This window comes from Panthera pardus, unplaced genomic scaffold (genome assembly GCF_024362965.1).
Source record: "Panthera pardus isolate Hobbes unplaced genomic scaffold, ASM2436296v1 HiC_scaffold_27, whole genome shotgun sequence".
Taxonomy (NCBI): domain Eukaryota; kingdom Metazoa; phylum Chordata; class Mammalia; order Carnivora; family Felidae; genus Panthera; species Panthera pardus.
Genome location: NW_026526843.1, coordinates 38,878,939 through 38,898,202, shown reverse-complemented (window position 1 = coordinate 38,898,202; position 19,264 = coordinate 38,878,939). Strand labels below are relative to the sequence as shown.

General features: G+C 35.7%; 1 protein-coding gene across 2 annotated transcripts in view; it reads left to right on the top strand.

Annotated features, from left to right (window-relative positions):
• Positions 1-19,264, top strand: part of COL4A5 (collagen type IV alpha 5 chain) — a 235,878-nt gene that overhangs the window by 91,771 nt on the left and 124,843 nt on the right. For both annotated transcript variants that reach the window (XM_053891275.1, XM_019426823.2), the window contains exon 2: positions 2,908-2,967. In XM_053891275.1, the coding sequence (XP_053747250.1) occupies positions 2,908-2,967 (60 nt within the window). The remainder of the gene's footprint in view (positions 1-2,907; positions 2,968-19,264) is intronic.

Here is a 19,264-nt window from a genome sequence, read left to right as displayed (position 1 = left end):
AGTATTAATGGCTGTTTGTAAAAAATATGTTGCTGCATTAACCGAATGTCAAATTGGGGCTATTTCCATGTGGGCTTCACTGTTATAACTGTATGAAAAGTGGCATCTAGTGGTCGGTGTGTGTATTACAATTGGCTTTAAAAACAAAAAAAGCCAGAGTACCAGTGTCATTGTAACGTAGGTGGAATAAATAGAATATAAATTAAATTTTAAAACTGAATTCAAACAAATATCAAATGTTTTAAGTAGCGACCTCTCTAAAGTATAGCTACATTTGAAGTAATAAGTACAAAAAGGTGAAATTACTAATTTTTAAGAAAAATTATATATAAAATTACCTTTGAATTGACATGCACACTTATTCAAAGTTATATTGTTTGTTTACAAATTATATTAGAAGTTGGAGGATATTGTTCGATACTTAGAAGTCAAAAATATTATAAGTAAAATTCATGTAGTATCTTCTCCGTATTAACAAACCCTTTCTGTCTATTGTTTTGCATTATTCTCAGGAGCTTAATTTATGTTTTAAAAAGAAGGATTTCTTAATGAAAGATGAAAATGGAAAGTTATACTATCTTTTAGTTGTAACACCAGAAGACTATGCACCAATATTTACATTTAAAGTGTAGACAGGAGCTCCTGGGTGGCTCAGTCGGTTAAGGATCCGACTTCAGCTCTGGTCATGATCTCTTGGTCCATGGGTTCGAGCCCCGCATCGGGCTGCGTGCTGACAGCTCAGAACCTGGAGCCTGCTTCGGATTCTGTGTCTCCCTCTCTCTATGCTCCTACCCCACTCATTCTCTGTCTCTCTCCATCTCTAAAAAATGAAGAAACGTTAAAAAAATTTAAAAAATAAAGTATAGACATACATTTCAAAGTCAAATGTTAATTATTTTTAAATGTATAGCCATTTTGTACACTATCCTTTATCCTCCATTAATGCTTGTAACTGATTATTGATAATATGCACAATCTAATTCAGTGAATATGACCATTGACAGTTCTCGTCTTGTGAATTGGTATCTTCTAAAATTTGTAAGTTTATATTTTGGAATCTGCAATTCATGTTTGCACAAAAAAGTTATACATCTTAAATTAGCCTCTGTTCCTGACATACTGTAATGTAATTTTTCTGTATGGAATTATCCTTTCCATTAGAGAGCAGTGATGTACGGTCTTTGCATCTCTACCTACACCTAATGTGACATAGTGGCTGGCATATAACAGGTGATCAATAAGTATTTGTTGAATTAGTTTTATATGTTGGAAAGAGCTGTGTCTTATTCGTGTTTATTGCTTAACAAGTTTTCTGGCCTCTAATAATGCTCAATTCATGTTTGATGAGTAAGTCTGTATAAGTCCATTTCACTTGTAACGTAGTTGATGTATGATACTGAAACCTAATATCAACTATGTATGATGAATAATAGCTGCATAACAGCCTTTCGATTAGAAATGTCAGGAGCATCTGTTTCAGGAACAACAACTTGCAGTGTGAGTGAGAGATTACCCCCGACATCAAACCATTGTTGTTTGCTCTTAATCAGGAAAAGGAGTTCCAGCATCTGGCTAGCTTCTAGTTGCAGCTGAGTAGATTAGGAGTTATGACTAGAAGGATGAGGTCAGTAATTTGATAAGGATTAGGGAAAGTATTCTGGTAGTGGTTGGAGTAAAGGAACACAGGGAATGTTGGAAAGGACACTTAGGTACTTTTTAAGTCACAGTTTTCCAAGGCTGAGCATTGATACACATTATTTGGTATTTACATCACATAAAAGTTTCTCTTATTTAATGAAAAGTATACCTTGGGATGAGCACTGGGTGTTGTATGGAAACCAATTTGACAATAAATTTCATATATTGAAAAAATAAATAAATAAAAATAAAAAATATCCCCAAATCAAAAAGTAAATAAATAAATAAATAAAAGAAGAAAAGTATACCACCTTATTGTCCATAAATGGTGAGCTATCTACATAGGTTAAACTAACTACTATTTGTTTTTCTAAGGAGTTCAGCTTTATGTCAGAGTATAGGGTAGATCTGGATGGCAGAAGTCATCTATTATCTTCTTCTCTTATGGGTTCTTATTTTATTTTTTAAGATTTTTATTTTTTTTAACTAATCTCTGCACCCAATGTGGAGCTCAAACTCACAACCTCGAGATCAAGGCTCCACTGACTGCTCCACTGACTGAGCTAGCCAAGTGCCTCTCTTATGGGTCCTTATTTTGGAGGAGGATATTTTTCTGGCTTCAAGACCTCAATTCTTAATATGAGTAAAAGAATTTATTAGTAGTGGCTTTTTAGAGGATCTAGGCTGTGGGAACAACATTTGTGGTAAAACTTGTTGGAGTCATTATAGACTGAACTACTAGCAAGAGAGAATGGGAGCAAAGAAAAAAAAGTTGGTAGAAGATAGCATTACATATTTTATGCTCCATGATTGCTCACGAGTGCAGGGAGTCAAGCAACTTCGGCTGTCAGACATCTTTAGCTAGTCACCAAGGTCATTGCTAATATAGATTGAAAGGTCATTTCTTGAATGTGACGTTAGGAGGAAGAAAAGTTCCTAAGAGCTTGGACAAATGGCAAATAATATTACAGGGAAATTGTTTGAATTGCTTTTTAATTTTTAGTATCTTTTTAAAAGGATATTTTTCACTTTAAAATTATGAAAGTTACATCTGCTCATTATGAAAAGATCAAATGGAAATGTGTACCATAAAAGGTGAAAGCTTCCCCAGAGGCAACCATTGTTTGCAATTTGGTATATATCTGTTCAGATATTTTTCTGTTATTAGTTTTACAAATTTGGATTGTTGAGTTTAGTTGAGGGGTAAGTCAGAGACTGATTTTCAGGTTCATATTTAATAATCTTTTTCCCTCTTTTTCTTCCTTATAGGCTTGCTATGGGTGTTCTCCAGGATCAAAATGTGACTGTAGTGGTGTAAAAGGAGAAAAGGTGAGATTTGAGATGAGCCTTTGAAACTTAGTAAAACCAGTAAAATAGTGTTTTAATATTTTTTTTAAAATCAGGGCTTCTACCTCAGCATCTAAGTAAATAAAATGAATTCTACCATACTGCTTATTTTAGATAATTATAAGGGATAATTATAAGGATTAGACTATATCTCAGGAGTTAGCAAACATTTTCTGTAAGAGACCATATAGTAAATATTTTAGGTTTTGTGGGCCACATAATATCCCTATCACACAATTTTTAACATTTTTTAAAAAAAGTCCTTTAAGAGTATAAAAAAATGTCTTAGCTCTTGGACTGTACAAAAGAGACTTCTTACTGCATTTGGTCTGAGAGCTGTAGTCTGCCAACCTATCTATGATCAATCTTGTTAAAACCACTAACTTAATAGGCAAAAGAAGAGAAAAACACTAAGAAAGAAACTAACATTTATCAGGCTACTCATCTGTGTTGAGTATCATACTAGCCAATTTCATGTATTTTTATCTAGTCCACGTAAGTTAACGATTAGTGAACCTCTATTTTTATCTCACTTTTCCAATAGCAGCACCCCTATTGTATACATACGATAATTACAAAGTAAGTATTGATGGGGCACCTGGGTGTCTCAGTCGATTAAGCATCTGACTTCGGCTCAGGTCATGATCTCAAGGTTCATGAGTTCGAGCCACATGTCGGGTTCTGTGCTGACAGCTCAGAGCCTGGAGCCTGCTTCAGATTCTGTGTCTCCCTCTCTCTCTGCTTCTCCCCTGCTCATGCTCTCTCTTTGTCTCTCAAAAATAAATAAACGTTAAAAAAATTTTTTTAAAAACAAAACAAAAAAAACTAAGTATTGGTGAGGATTAAGTAGCATAAACCTAGCCACTCTGAATCAATGACTGACAGTGAAATTAGAAGATTAAAACATGATAGCGTATTGTGCTAGGAGAAATGGGTTTATACTCTAGTCTTCACTGTCTAGGGCTTAATAAATATTTTTGAATGAATCAGTGAATATTACTAATTATATATGAAAAATTTTAGGATATTATCTCAAGAGCATATTCCATTTAGGGATATAGGATGTCTACTAGCACATTAAAGATGTTTAAAAGTCTTGATATAAAGAAACGTATTTGTTTTGCAATGCTATATTTCCAAGTTCCATTTGACCCACTTCTTTCTAACAGAACACTTATTAATAATAATTGAATTGTGTTATCTAGAACACCTATTTTTAAAATTTTTTTAAATGTTTATTTATTATTTTTTGAGAGCCAGAGAGCGTGACCAGGGGAGGGGCAGAGAGAGAGGGAGACACAGAATCCGAAGCAGGCTCCAGGCTCTGAGCTGTCAGCACAGAGCTCGATGTGGGGCTCAAACTCACAGACTGTGACATTATGACCTGAGCTGAAGTCAGACGCTTAACCGACTAAGCCTCCCAGGCACTCCTAGAACACCTATTTAAGTGACATTAGTTTGAGGGAAGTAGTTTTATTTTTTTTATTTTTTAAAAGTGTTTATTTATTTTTGAGAGAGACAGAGTGCGAGCAGTGGAAGGACAGAGAGAGGGAGACACAGAATCCGAAGCAGGCTCCAGGCTCCTAGCTATCAGCACAGAGCCCGATGCAGGGCTCAAACTCATGAGCTGTGAGATCATGACCTGAGCCAAAGTTAGACGCTCAACCGACTGAGCCACCCAGGCACCCCGGGAGTAGTTTTATAGTAAGGGTGCTTTCTGTAGTGATAAAAAGACCAAAAGAGATTCATTTCTGATATTGGCACAGTGATTTTTTATCAGACTAACTCTTCTTAAAATAAGAAGTAAATACTCTGGACAAAAATAACACCTACTTAATGGTCATATAGTGACCAAAAGTAGGAAAAAGTTAGAGAGGATTCTACTCTTGAAAGAAAGGGAGTACACTGAGCAAGTTTGCACTTAGGTGGCTTTTCTCCTGAGAGCACCCTTCAGTCTGCTTGGCAAAGGATGGCTAGAATCCAGACTACCACAGTCTTCTTGGCTTGAGAAGTTGAGGAAAGAGTTGAGGATTCCAGAATGACTGGAAAGTGATAGGAGATATGCTGCAATAGAGGGAGCCACAGAGAACGGAGCCCAAAAATTTCCTTATAAACTCCACCCAAATTCTTGATTGAGTCCTGAACTTTATATGTATAGGGGAGGATTCACACAATCCACCAAAAGGAATAGCTGGAAGGCCGCGATAACTGAACATAGATTTAACTGCTGTCCACTGAAGGGAAAATATAATTTTTAAGTTTTAGTTCACCTGAGTTTACTGTTTTCTAAAGCAAAAGTTCAATACTCTTCCAAGGAAGAAAAAAGAACCTAGGATGTCTACAATATACAATGTCTAATGTGCTATTAAAACTTATAGGCATGAGAAGTAACAGGTAATAGTGATTCATAGTCAAGAAGAAGACTCATGAATGAAAACTAACTCTGAAATGACACATATTAAAATTTGTAGATAAAGATTTAAAGCAGATAGGATAAATATATTTGTTGATTTAAAGGGAAATGTGCTCCTAGGAATGAATAAATAGAGCATCACAACAGAGCACTGGAAACTAAAAATAATGAAGAAAATCTAGATTTGAAAAGCAAAATATCAGAGAGAACAATTTACCAGATTGGCTTATAACAGCAGAATGATGACAGTGGAATAGAGGGTCAGTGAACTTAGAGATGAATCAGAGGAAAAATGCAACCTGAAGAACAAAGGGAAAGAATAGGGCCTCAGTGACCTCTGGGACAATAAAAATGGTTTAATGTAAATGTAAATGTGGTCCCCTAACAATGGGAGTGATCAAACAGGGGAGAAAAAGGAATAAAAATTAATAGGACAGTGGTAATGGCAAGAATTTTTCACATTTGGTGAGAAATATAATTTTTTTAATATGAAATTTATTGTCAAATTGGTTTCCATACAACACCCAGTGCTCATCCCAACAGGTGCCCTCCTCAATGCCCATCACCCACCCTACCCTCCCTCCCACCCCCCATCAACCCTCAGTTTATTCTCAGTTTTTAAGAGTCTCTTATGGTTTGGCTTTCTCCCTAACTTTTTTTTTTCCTTCCCCTCCCCCATGGTCTTCTGTTAAGTTTCTCAGGATCCACATAAGAGTGAAAACATATGGTATCTGTCTTTCTCTGTATGACTTTATTTCACTTAGCATAACACTTTCCAGCCTCTACTACAAAGCTGTAATCATCAAGACAGCATGGTATTGGCCCAAAAACAGACACATAGACCAATGGAATAGAATAGAGACTCCAGAATTGGACCCACAAAAGTATGGCCAACTAATCTTTGACAAAGCAGGAAAGAATATCCGATGGAAAAAAGACAGTCTCTTTAATAAATGGTGCGGGGAGAACTGGACAGCAACATGCAGAAGAATGAAGAAATATAAATTTATAGATATAAGAAATTCAGCACATCACAAGCAGAATAACAACAAAGAAAACTATACTTAGACACATCATAATGAATCTATTGAAAAATCAGATTAAAAGAAAATATTGAAGGAAGCTAGAGAGAAAAATACACATTACATAAAGAGGCACAATGATATGAATGATGACGGGCTTCTCATCAGAGAGAATGGATACTGTACAACAATGTAAAAACATCACTAGAGAATTTAAAAAATCTGCAAACACAATTGTTATATACAATTAAAATATACATAAAAATAAAGGCAAACTAAGAAACAAAAACTGGACTCTTAAATACAGAGAATGAAGTGGTGGTTGCCCGAGGGGAGAATGAGGGAGGGATGGGTTAAATAGGTGGAAGGGCTTAAGATGTACAAATTTCCACTTATAAAATAAACAAGTCATGTAGATGAAAAGTGCAGCATAGGGAGTATAGTCGACAATATTGCAATAACGTTGTATGGTGACAGGTGGAGACTACACTTAGGGTGAACCTTGAGTAATGCTGAGAATTGTGGGATGGAGTTAAAGCAGGGCTTAGTGGGAAAGAATTTTAAATACCTATGTTAAAAAAGAAGAAAGATTGACAATCAATGATCTAAGGTTTCCACTTAAGAAGCTAGAAAAGGACAAGTAAATCAAATTAAAAAATTTTAATATAATAAACAGATGTATCAATCATATTACTTTATTTAAAAATTTTTTTAATGTTTATTTATTTTTGAGAAGACAGAGCACGAGTGGGGGAGGGGCAGAGAGAGAAGGAGACACAGAATCTGAAGCAGGCTCCAGGCTCTGAGCTGTCAGCACAGAGTCGGACGCGGGGCTTGAACTCACAAATCGAACCATGAAATCATGACCTGAGCCACAATCGGACACTTAACCAACTGAGCCACCCAGGCACCCCTCAATCATTTTACTTTAATAAGTAGCAAATCATGGCCAGTTCTATTTCACTTCTACCCCATCCCCTTTGCCAAAACACGTATTAGATTATTTTGAAAGGAATCCTAGATTTCATCCATAAGTATCTCATTGTATATCTTTAATATATAAGGAGTTTTAAAACCATAACCAAAAATACCATTATTATACTGGAAGAATTAACATTTCCTTAATATTACCAAATTTATAGTCACTACTAAAATTTCCTTGACGGGGGTGCCTGGCTGCCTCAGTTGGTAGAGGCTGCAACTCTTAATCTTGGGCTTATGAGTTCAAGCCCATGTTTGCTCAATTGAGTTTCATCAAAATTAAGAACTTAGTTTTTCTGAAGACATTGTTGAGGGAATGAAAACACAATCTACAGTCTAGGAAAAAATATTTGCAAATCACATATCTCCTAAAAAGCCTTCTATGCAAAATACGTAAAGACATTTCAAAAGTCAATAATAAAACAAGTATCCCAAAATAAAATTAAATTAGAAACAAACCAGCAAAAGATTTTAAGGTACTTCACAAAATAAGATATGTATATGGCAAATAAACACATTAAAAGTTACTCAAAATTGTTAATTAAGGAAATGCATAATAAAACCATAATAAGATACCACCATAAACCTACTAGAATGTCTAAATATTAAAATACATCCATACTAAGTATAGGTGAGGATGTGAAGCAACTGGAACTATTATAGATTGCTTTTTTTTTTCTTTAAATTCAAGTTAGTTAACATACAGTGTTGTCCTGGCTTCAGGATTAGAACCCAGTGATTCATTTCTTACATATGACACCCAGTGCTCAACCCGAAAAGTGCCCTCCATAACGCCCATCACCCATTTAACCCATCCCTCCACCCACCTCCCAATCAGCAACCCTCAGTTTGTTCTCTGTATTTAAGAGTCTTTTATGGTTTGCCCTCCCTTTTGGATTTTATCTTATTTTTTCTTCCTTCCCCTATGTTCATCTGTTGTGTTTCTCAAATTCCACATCTGAGTGAAATCATATGATATTTGTCTTTCTCTGACTGACTTATTTTGCTTAGCATAATACACTCTAGTTCCATCCACGTTGTTGCAAATAGCAAGATTGCTGATGCAAATACAAAATGATGCGAACACAGGAAAAAAGTTTGACAGTTTCTTTAAAAGTAAGCATAAACCTATCAGACGACTGTCCTTTCCTAGGCATTTACTGATGAGAAGTGAAAGCATATGTCCATACAAAACTTGTACATGAGTTCATGGTAGCTTTATTTGTAATAACCAGAAACAGGAAACTCAATTGCTATTAACAGGCATGATGGGGCGACTGGGTGGCTCAGTTGGTTAAGCGTCCGACTTCAGCTCAGGTCATGATCTCATGGTTGGTTGGTTCGAGCCCCATGTCAGGCTCTGTGCTGACAGTTCAGAGCCTGGAGCCTGCTTCAGATTCTGTGTCTCCCTCTCTCTCTGACCCTCCCCCATTCATGCTCTGTCTGTCTCTGTCTCAAAAATAAATAAAACATTAAAAAAATTTAACAGGTGGATGAACCAACAAATTGTCATATTTTCATACAGTGGAATACTACTCAGCAATAAAAAGGAATGAACTATTGACATAAACCACAACATGTCTAAATATCAAAATAATTATGCTGAATGGAAAACTAGACAAAAGAGTACATTCTGTATAATTCCATGTATATAAAATTCTAGAAAATGAAAATTAATTTATAATGACTGAAAAGAAATCAGTCATCACCTGGGGTGGGGGATGAGTAGAGGCATGAGGAAAATATTATAAAAGAGAACATGGAAAATTTTTTTATATTTATGATGTTCACTTCAATATTTTTTTTTATTTAAAAAAAATTTTTTTAGTTTATTTATTTTGAGAGAGACTGAAAGAGAGAGGGAGAGAGAGACGGAGACAGAGACAGAGAGAGAGCAAGCAGGGGAGGGGCAGGGAGAGAAAGGGAGAGAGAGAATTCCAAGTAGGCTCTGAGCTGTCAGCACAGAGCCTGATGCGGGGCTCAAACCCCCGAACCCGTGAGATCATGATGTGAGCCGAAATCAAGAGTCAGAAGCTTAACTGACTGAGCCACCCAGGCGCCCCAACTTCAATATTGGTTTTAATTAAAGACTTACTTTTTTAAGAGCAGTTTTAGGTTCACAGTAAAATTGAAAGAAAGATACAGAGATTTCGCCTATACCTCTGGCTCACACATGCATACATGCATAGTTTCCCTAATGAGAGTGGTACGTTTGTTACAATTGATGAACCTACATTTGATATATCATTACCACCCCAAAGTTCAAGTTTACCTTAGAGTTCATTCTTGGTGTTGTACATTCTGTGGATTTGGGCAAGTGTATAATGACATGTATCCATCATTTTATTATCATATGAATATTTTCACTGCCTTAAAAATCGTTTGTGCTCCACCTATTCAACTTTACCATTCCCACCCCTGGAAACCACTGATCTCTTTACTGTCTCCATAATTGTATTTTCCAGAATATCATATAGTTAGAATCATACAGTGTGCAGCCTTTTCAGATTGGCCTTTTTCACTTAGTAATCTGCATTTAAAGTTCCTCCATGTCTTTTCATAGCCAAATAGTTCATTTCTTTTTAGTGCTAAATGAGAGTACATTGTCTGCATGTGGCAGTTTCTTTATCTGTTCATCTGCTGAAGGACATCTTGGTTACTTCCAAGTTTTGGCAATGATGAATAAAATTGCTCTTAAGCATACATGTGCAGTTTTGTGTGTGTGGATGTAAGTTTTAAACTCCTTTGGATAAATACCAAGAAACATCATTGCTAGATCATATGAGTATGTTTAGTTTTGTAAGTCACTGCCAAACTGTCTTGCAAAGTAGCTGTATCATTTTGCCTTCCCACCAGCAATGAATGAGAGTTCCTGTTGCTCCACATCTTTGCCAGCCTTTGGTGTTGTCAGGGTTTTAGATTGTAGCCATTTTATTGGGTGTGTGGTTGTATGTAGGTGTTTTAGTTTGCATTTCCCTGATGCCATATTGTGTGGAGCATCTTTTCATATGCTTATTTTCCATCTGTATATCTTCTTTGATGAGATATCTGTTAAAGTCTTTGGCCCATTTTAAAATCAGGTTTTTTGCTTTCTTATTGTTGACTTGTAAGAGTTGTTTGTATATTTCAGATAATTTTTCTTTATCAGATGTGTCTTTTGCAAATATTTTCTCCCAGTCTGTCTTACCTTCTCATTCTCTTAACACTATCTTTCACAGGGCAGAAGCTTTTAATGTTAATGCAGTTCAGCTTATCAGTTATTTCTTTCATGGATTATGCCTTTTTGTATCTAAAAAGTTATTACCACACCCAAGGTCACCTAGATTTTCTCTCCTGTGTTATCTTTTAGGAGTTTTATAGTTTTCTATTTGATCCATTTTGAGTTAATTTTTATTAAGTGTGAGGTCTCTGTCTAGATTTTTTTTTTTACATATGGATGTCTAGTTGTTTGAGCAACATTTGTTGAAAAGACAAGGAAATTTTTGTGAGTGATAGATATGTTCATTATTTTGATTGTCACCTATGTGAAAAAAATTTCAAATTGTATACTTTAAATATGTGCAATTTATTGTATATTAATTGTAGCTCAGTAAATCTGCTTTTAAAAAGTAAGATTAATACAGAAATAATAAAATATGTCAATTCTGGCAAAGAAATGTGTCCAAGTACACACTGCTAAAACCAAAACTTGCTAGACTCCTGATGACAACAAGAAATTACCAGCTGACAACCTAAAATTCATGTCATGTAGATTGTAACTGTGTTTATCGTGGTGAACATAGATTAATGTATAGAATTGTCAAATCACTATGTTGTACACCTGAAACTGGTATAACATTGTATGTCAACTATACTTAAATAAAAATTATAAAGTAAAATAAAAATTCATGTCACACTGACACATTATCTTAACAAGGTGTTCCCCTCTACCAGTGGCATCAGTACTTACTGGGAGCTTGTTAGAAATGCAAGTTCCTAGGTTCCATAGCAGACCTACTCAGTGTAACTCTGGGGGTAAGACCAGGCAATCTGTGTTTTAACAAGTTGTCTAAGTGGTTTTGATACAAGCTACAATTTAATCTGACCTACATTATCTCCATTTGGCAGTTGTCAAAGATCTATATTCTTGTTCTCCTAATTATATTACATCAAATATTTCTTTGTACTATATAATTATAAAAACACAATAGTAATTACTCAAAAAGAAGAGAAAATTGCCTATAACTTCATTTTTTTAAGTTAATCATTGTTTTCATTTGTTCATTAACGACATTGCCTTTCCCATGTTTATATAGTTTTTAGATTTTTGCAATATTATAATCCAAAAATAATGTAAACCTTAATGCTCATTATAGCAGTTTTCCCCACTTTTTATTTTTTCTATCCTCATAAAGCCAGTACTTTTCCTGTTAATTTTGTATCTGTCTTGAGAAAGTATTCTTAAAATATGTTTTTCATTCCCATGATCATGTAACTTTCTTATTGTGATTATAAAGTGCCCTTCCTATAAAATTGTAACATTTTAATGGGCACCTCTGACTCACAAAGCACGTTCTCCTTCTAAGTAAATCAGTCTGTTATTCTTTTTAATGCTGTCTTGTGTATATAAAAGTGCTTTATCACAAAAAGTTATCCTTTATATAATTTTTCCTAACCCTAACATTTTTTTTCTGAATTTGGGCAAAATATGTGCCATAAGTGTTATATAATCCATTAAGGAAGTTCATTCACTGAATGAATATTTACTATTTGTCCTGTTGGGCACTAAGAATGGGATGATGGACATAGCATGATTAATTAGATGAAGGTGTAATGGAGAGTGGAGTCAAGATTATTACACATTTCTGGTCTAAGTTGTCCTATTTCCTAGAATAGAGAAGAGGGTAGAAAGATAACGAACTCAATTTTTTATATGAAGTTTGCTCTGGGGAAAATTACACAATTTCTCTTTGCTCTAATTCTTCATCTGTAAAATGGAAATAATAGTAGTATTTACCCCATATTGTCATTGTCATTGGGAGAATCAAATAAGGTAAAACATGGAAAGAGTTAGAATAGTTCGATAGTTTGTTATTATTATTGTTGAGTTTTAGGTTCCTCTGTGATATTCAAGTGGAGATATTTAAGACAGTTAGCCCTATGAGCCTAGATTTTAAAAACAGTGTTGATATTTGAGATATCCCAGAGAAAGACAGAGAAGGGTCAAAAAGGGAATCCAGAGTAAAACAGTATTTAAGGGACAGGCAGAGAGAGAAAATAAGAGTAATTTTTTATCCAAATATGGACAGGCAGCATCAACCAGGTTTTTTTTTTTAAAAAGTTTGACCTTCACAAATAGATACAATTATGCCATTTTCTATGTTCGTGAGTGTTAGCAAATTACAGTAAATTTTAGGTTAGTTTTAAGGATGAAATGATTGCCTTACCACTGGTAGCAAAAGGTAGGCAAACGAGATGTCAACCCTCCCTACCATACGTAGGAATTAGGTAGAAAAACCTCCCTCACCCGTCTCATGGCAGGCTTCTATAGTTTCTACTGCGGGAAACTTTCTACCTTTAAAGGCTGGAGATGGTTGTTACAATTTTTTTTTTGCCACTGTCCAGTAGGTGCTCTTCTATCTTCCTTGGTATAATATTGCTCAGTCAGCTAGATAGGGCCACAACATCATTTGACTATTATGAGGAGATTTCAGGATATGTAATTTATGGTATATGGTTTTATTAATACAAACACAATTAAACTTTTTAGCCCTCTCTTTCAATTTCTGGTTTATTCCTCTCTTATCTAAATAGCAGTTTTGCTTCTGAGAAAATTTGCTTTCTTCAAATATTATCCTCAAGTCTTGGCAGAAAGATGCTGTAAATACCAGTGGAGATCCCAAAATGTAGCTATGTTTTCCACTTACGGAAATCTACTTAAACTAGTTTTTTTTTTCCTTCCAGCTTCCTTTTTGAGTTGCACTTGCAGTCAGATTTCTACTACCAGCTCTGCCAGAAATGAGCTATGTAATGATTTGAGACAATCCAGCTCTAAAAGTTTGAACCTTTTATTTACCCTCTTGCTCTGTTTCCTTGAAAATAATTGATGAGTTTGATTAATACTAAATTATTATAATTATATCACTAATTAAAATAACAAAGAGGAGTGCCTAGGTATCAGAGTTGCTTAATCATCCGACTCCTGATTTCAGCTCAGTCATGAGCTCACAGTTGACGAGATTGAACCCCACATTGGGCTCTTAGACCTACCATTATTTGACTGACATTTGCTTTATTGGCTTTGAAGTAATGAGTGGAAACTGGCCAGAAGTAGCTTTTTTTTTCAAAGTACTTATTTTTATTATAAAATGATTCAACATAACAATTATTTAATACAAAATTGTCTAAGCTACCTAGACTAAACTTAGTACTTACCACATACACATTCTCTCTCTCTATCTCTCTGTCTCTCTCACATACACATATACACGCACACTGGGGGTGTGTAGTAAAATTCTACTGTACCTTAACCTCTAGGGGTATGTGCCTGCAATGGCCCACTAGTCAGTTGCTTTATAGATATGGATGCTTTCTCTTTCTAGGTGCTACCTAGGCTGTCACTGTGGATAGGATCTGGTGTGAAAGGGTTCCCAGAATGAGGTCCAGAGCCTCTGGCCAGAGATTCAGCCTTCAAGCCTTAGAAAAGTAGAGGAACTCCTTGCGACCCTGCTGTTGGGAGCACATGTCATGGAGCTATGAGCCCTCACAGTTCTTAAACTTGATAGTGGTGGATTTGCTTTCTGTTATTGGATCGCCTAGGGTTGTCGGGATTCATACTCTTTCTATAATTGGCTATATGCAAGTCAACTAACCCTTAATGTGTTGATATGATGGTATATTAGTATAGATGGTGACTCTGCAACCCCCAGTTATCTATCTGTGCAGATATGCATATTGGGCAACCTTAGTGTATAGATGCTGATAAGATGTAGTGAATCCTCACTGGTGGGTTGGCAGCCCTCCTGTGTTGGTGTTGATTAAGTGCTGTGCTCAGAATTGGACTTGAGTCACAGTTCAAATAGTAACTCTGAGTAGAGGAATTACTGATGGGTTTTTCTTTTTTTCTTTTAATTTTTGGGTAGCATTTTATTATGATATAATTTAAGGTTACAAAATAATTGCAAAAGTAATACAAGGAACTCTTCTACATCCTTTACCACTTTTGCTCTATCAAAGACACTTAATATTTAAATTTTGAAATAACCTAGTGCAATTATTGAAATCAGGAAATTAACATTGATATAATGCTACTATCTAATCCACAGTCCATATCTGAATTTTGTCAGTTTTCCCTTTGATTGTTCAAAGTATGTGTATGCACGTGTGTGTGTGTGTGTGTGTGTGTGTGTGTGTGTGTGTATTTTACCCCTCAAAGTCTAGGGTCATACATTTATCTGCCACATCTCATTAGTCTCCTTTAATCTAGAACAGTCCCTCAGGTATTCTTTGTCATTTTTGAAGAATATAAGCCAGTTAATTTTAGAATGCCCTCTTTCTTTTTTTTTTTTTTAGTGATTCCTCATTATACGTATGTACGTACGTATGTATGTATTTCCCCTTTTTAAATTTAAATCCTAGTTAACACATAGTACAATATTGATTTTATGAGAATTCAGTGATTCATCACTTACATACTTGTGCTCATCACAAGTGCCCTCCTTAGTACCTACCACCCATCTATCTCCTACCCACCTCCCTTCATCAACCATCAGTTTGTTCTCTATCATTAAGAGGCTCTTGTGGTTTGTTTCCCTTTCTTCTCTCCCCCACCCCGCCCACTTCCTATATGTTTATCTGTTTTGTTTCTTAAATTCCACATATGAGTGAAATCATATGGCATTTATCTTCCTCTGATTGACTTATTTCTCTTAGCATAATACATTCTAGCTCCATCCAGGTCGTTGCAAATGGCAAGATTTCATTCTTTTTGATGGCTGAGCAATATTCCATCGTATATATGTACTACCTCTTCTTTATCCATTCATCAGTCAATGGACATTTGGGCTCTCTCCATAGTTTGGCTATTGTTGATAATTCTGCTATAAACATTGGGGTGCATGTACCCCTTCGAATCTGTGTTTGTATTCTTTGGGTAAATATCTAATAGTGCAATTGCTGCATCATAGGGTAGTTCTATTTTTAGTTTCTTGAGGAACCTCCAAGAGTGGTCTCCAGACCACTATTGGTCTCCAGAGTGGCTGCAATAGTTTGATTTCCCACCAACACTACAAGAGGATTCCCCTTTCTCTGCATCCTCGCCAACACCTGTTGTATCTTGTGTTGTTGATTTTAGCCATTCTGACAGGTGTGAGGTGGTATCTTATCGTGGTTTTGACTTACATTTCCCTGACAATGAGTGATGTTGAGCATCTTCTCATGTGTTTGTTAGCCATTTGGATGTCTTCTTTGAAAAAGTGTCTATTCATGTCTTGTGCCCGTTTCTTGACTGGGTTATTTGTTTTTTGGGTATTGAATTTGTTAAGTTCTTTATAGATTTTGGATACTAACCCTTTATCAGATATGTCACTTGCAAATATCTTCTCCCACTTCATAGGCTGCCTTTCAGTTTTGTTGATCGTTTCTTTCACTGTGCAGAAGCTTTTTATCTTGATGAAGTCCCAATAGTTCATGTTTGCTTTTGTTTCCCTTGCCTTTGGTGACATGTCTAGTAAAAAGTTGGTCCAGCGTAGGTCAAAGAGGTTGCTGCCTGTGTTCTCCTCTAGGATTTTTATAGTTTCCTGCCTGACTTTTAGGTCTTTCATCCATTTGAATTTGTTTTGTGTATGGAGAAAGAAAGTGGTCTAGTTTCATTCTTTTGCATGTAGCTGTCCAGTTTTCCCAACACCATTTGTTGAAAAGACAGTCCTTTTTCCACTGGATATTCTTTCCTGCTTTGTAGAAGATTAGTTGACCATATAGTTGTGGGTCCACTTCTGAGTTTTCTGTTTTGTTCCATTGATCTATGTGTCTGTTTTTGTGCCAGTACCATACTGTCTTGATGACTACAGCTTTGTAATATAGCTTGAAATCTGGAATCGTGGGGCCCCTGGGTGGCTCAGTCGGTTAAGCATCTGACTTTGGCTCAGGTCATGATCTCGCGGTCCGTGAGTTCGAGCCCCGCGTTGGGCTCTGTGCTGACAGCTCAGAGCCTGGAGCCTGCCTCAGATTCTGTGTTTCCCTCTCTCTCTGACCCTCCCCCATTCATGCTCTGTCTCTCTCTGTCTCAAAAATAAATAAACGTTAAAAAAAATTAAAAAAAAAAAAGAAATCTGGAATCGTAATGCCTCCAGTTTTGTTTTTCTTTTTCAGGATTGCTTTGGACATTTGGGGTCTTTTGTGATTCCATACAAATTTTAGGATTGTTTGTTATAGTTCTGTGAAAAATGCTGGTGGTATTTTGGTAGGGATTGCATTAAATGTGTAGATTGCTTTGAATATTAGAAACATTTTAGTAATATTTGTTCTTCCAATCCATGAGCATGTAATGCTTTTCCATTTTTTTGTGTCCTCTTCAATATCTTTCATAAGTCTTCTATAGTTTTCAGAGTACAGACCTTTTACCTCTTTAATTAGGTTTATTCCTATGAATCTTATTGTTCTTGGTGCAATTATAAATGGGACTGATTCCTTGATTTTTTTTTCTGCTGCTTCATTATTGGTGTATAGGAATGCAATAGATTTCTGCACGTTGATTTTATATCCTGCAACTTAGTTCTAGCAATTTTTTTGTTGGAGTCATTTGGGGTTTCTACATAGAATCTCATATCATCTCCAAATAGTGAAAGTTTGATTTTTTCCTTATTGATTTGGATGTCTTTTATTTCTTTTTGTTGTCTAATTGCTGAGGCAAAAGCTTCCAGTACTATGTTAAATAGTACTGATGCCAGTGGACATCCTTGTCTTGTTACTGACCATAGGGGAAAGGCTCTCAGTTTTTCCCCATTGAGGATGATGTTAGCTGTGGGTGTATTGTATGTGGACTTTTTGATGTTGAGGTATGTTCCAGCTATCCCTACTTTGTTGAAAATTTTTATCAAGAATGGATAAATGCTGTATTTTGTCAAATGCTTTTTCTGCATTTATTGATAGGATCATATGGTTCTTATCCTTTCTTTTATTAATGTGGTGTATCACTTTGATTGATTTGCAAATATTGAACCAGCCCCACAGCCCAGGAATAAATCCCACTTGATCATGGAGAATAATTATTTTAATGTACTGTTGAATACTGTTGAATCTTATTGAGAAGTTTTGCATCCGTGTTCATCAGGGATATTGGCCTGGATATTATTTTTACTCGGGTCTTTGGTTTTGGAATCAAGGTAATGCCTGCTTCATAGAATGAGTTTGGGAGTTTTCCTTCCATTTCTATTTTTTGGAACAGTTTGAGAAGAATAGGTGTTAGCTCTTCTTTAAATGTCTGATAGAATTCCACTGGGAAGCCATCTAGCCCAGGACTCTTGTTTGTTGGGTGATTTTCAATTACTGATTCAATTTTTTTGTTTTTTGTGGGTCTGTTCAAAATTTCTATTTCTTTCTGTTTGAGTTTGGGTAGTATGCAATTTTGTAGAATTTGTCCATTTCTTCCAGATTTCCCAGTTTGCTGGCATATAATTTTTCACGGTATTCTGTTGTAATTGTATTTCTGTGGTGTTGGTTGTGATCTCTCTTCTTTCATATGTGATTTTATGTATTTGGGTCCTTTCTTTCCTTTTTGTTAAGTCTGGCTAGGGGTTTATCAATTTCGTTAATTCTTTCAAAGAACCAGGTCTTAGTTTTGTTGATCTGTTCTACTCTTTGTTTTTTGTTTATTTGTTTTTATATCATTTATTTCTGCTTTAATCTTTATTATTTCCATTCTTCTGCTGGCTTCAGGCTTTATTTGCTGTTCCTTTTGTAGCTCCTTTAGGTGTAAGGTAAGGTTGTGTATTTGGGACCTTTTTTGTTTCCTGAGCTAGGTCTGAATTTCAATATACTTCCCTCTTAGGAGTGCCTTTGCTGCATCCCAAAGGTTTTGGACTGTCATGTTTTCATTTCCATTTGCTTCCATGTATTTTTTTATTTCTTCTTTAATTTCCTGGTTAACCCATTCATTCTTTAGTAGGATATTCCTTAACCTCCATGTATTTGAAAGCTTTCCAATTTTTTTCTTTTTCTTTTATTTTTAAAGTTTATTTATTTATTTTGAGAGCAAGAGAGAGAGAGAGAGTGGAGAAAGAAGGGGCAGAGAGAGAGGGAAAGAGAGAGAATCTCAAGCAAGCTCCATGCTGTCAACACAAAGCCCGATGTGGGGCTTTCACTTATAAACCATGAGATCATGACCTAAGCCAAAATCAAGAGTTGGACGCTTAAGCAACTGAGCCTCCCAGGCACCCATTTCCAAATTTGGTCTTATGGTTGACTTCAAGTTTCATAGCGTCGTGATCTGAAAATATGCATGGTGTGATCTTGATCTTTCTGTACTTGTTGGGGGCTGATTTGTGACCCAGTATGTGATCTATTCTGGAGAATGTTCCATGTGCACTCAAAAAGAATGTGTATTCCTCCGTTTTAGGATGAAATGCTCTGAATATATCTGCTAAGTCCATCTGGTCCAGTGTGTCATTCAAAGCCATTATTTCATGGTTTATTTTCTGCTTAGGTGATCTTTCCATTGTTGTAAGTGGGATGTTAAAGTCCCTTATTATTATTGTATTATTATCAGTGAGTTTCCTTTCGTCGTTGATTGATTTATATGTTTGGCTGCTTTCAAGTTGGAGGCGTAATATTTACAATTGTTAGATCTTCTTGATGGATAGACCCCTTAATTATGGTACAATTCCCT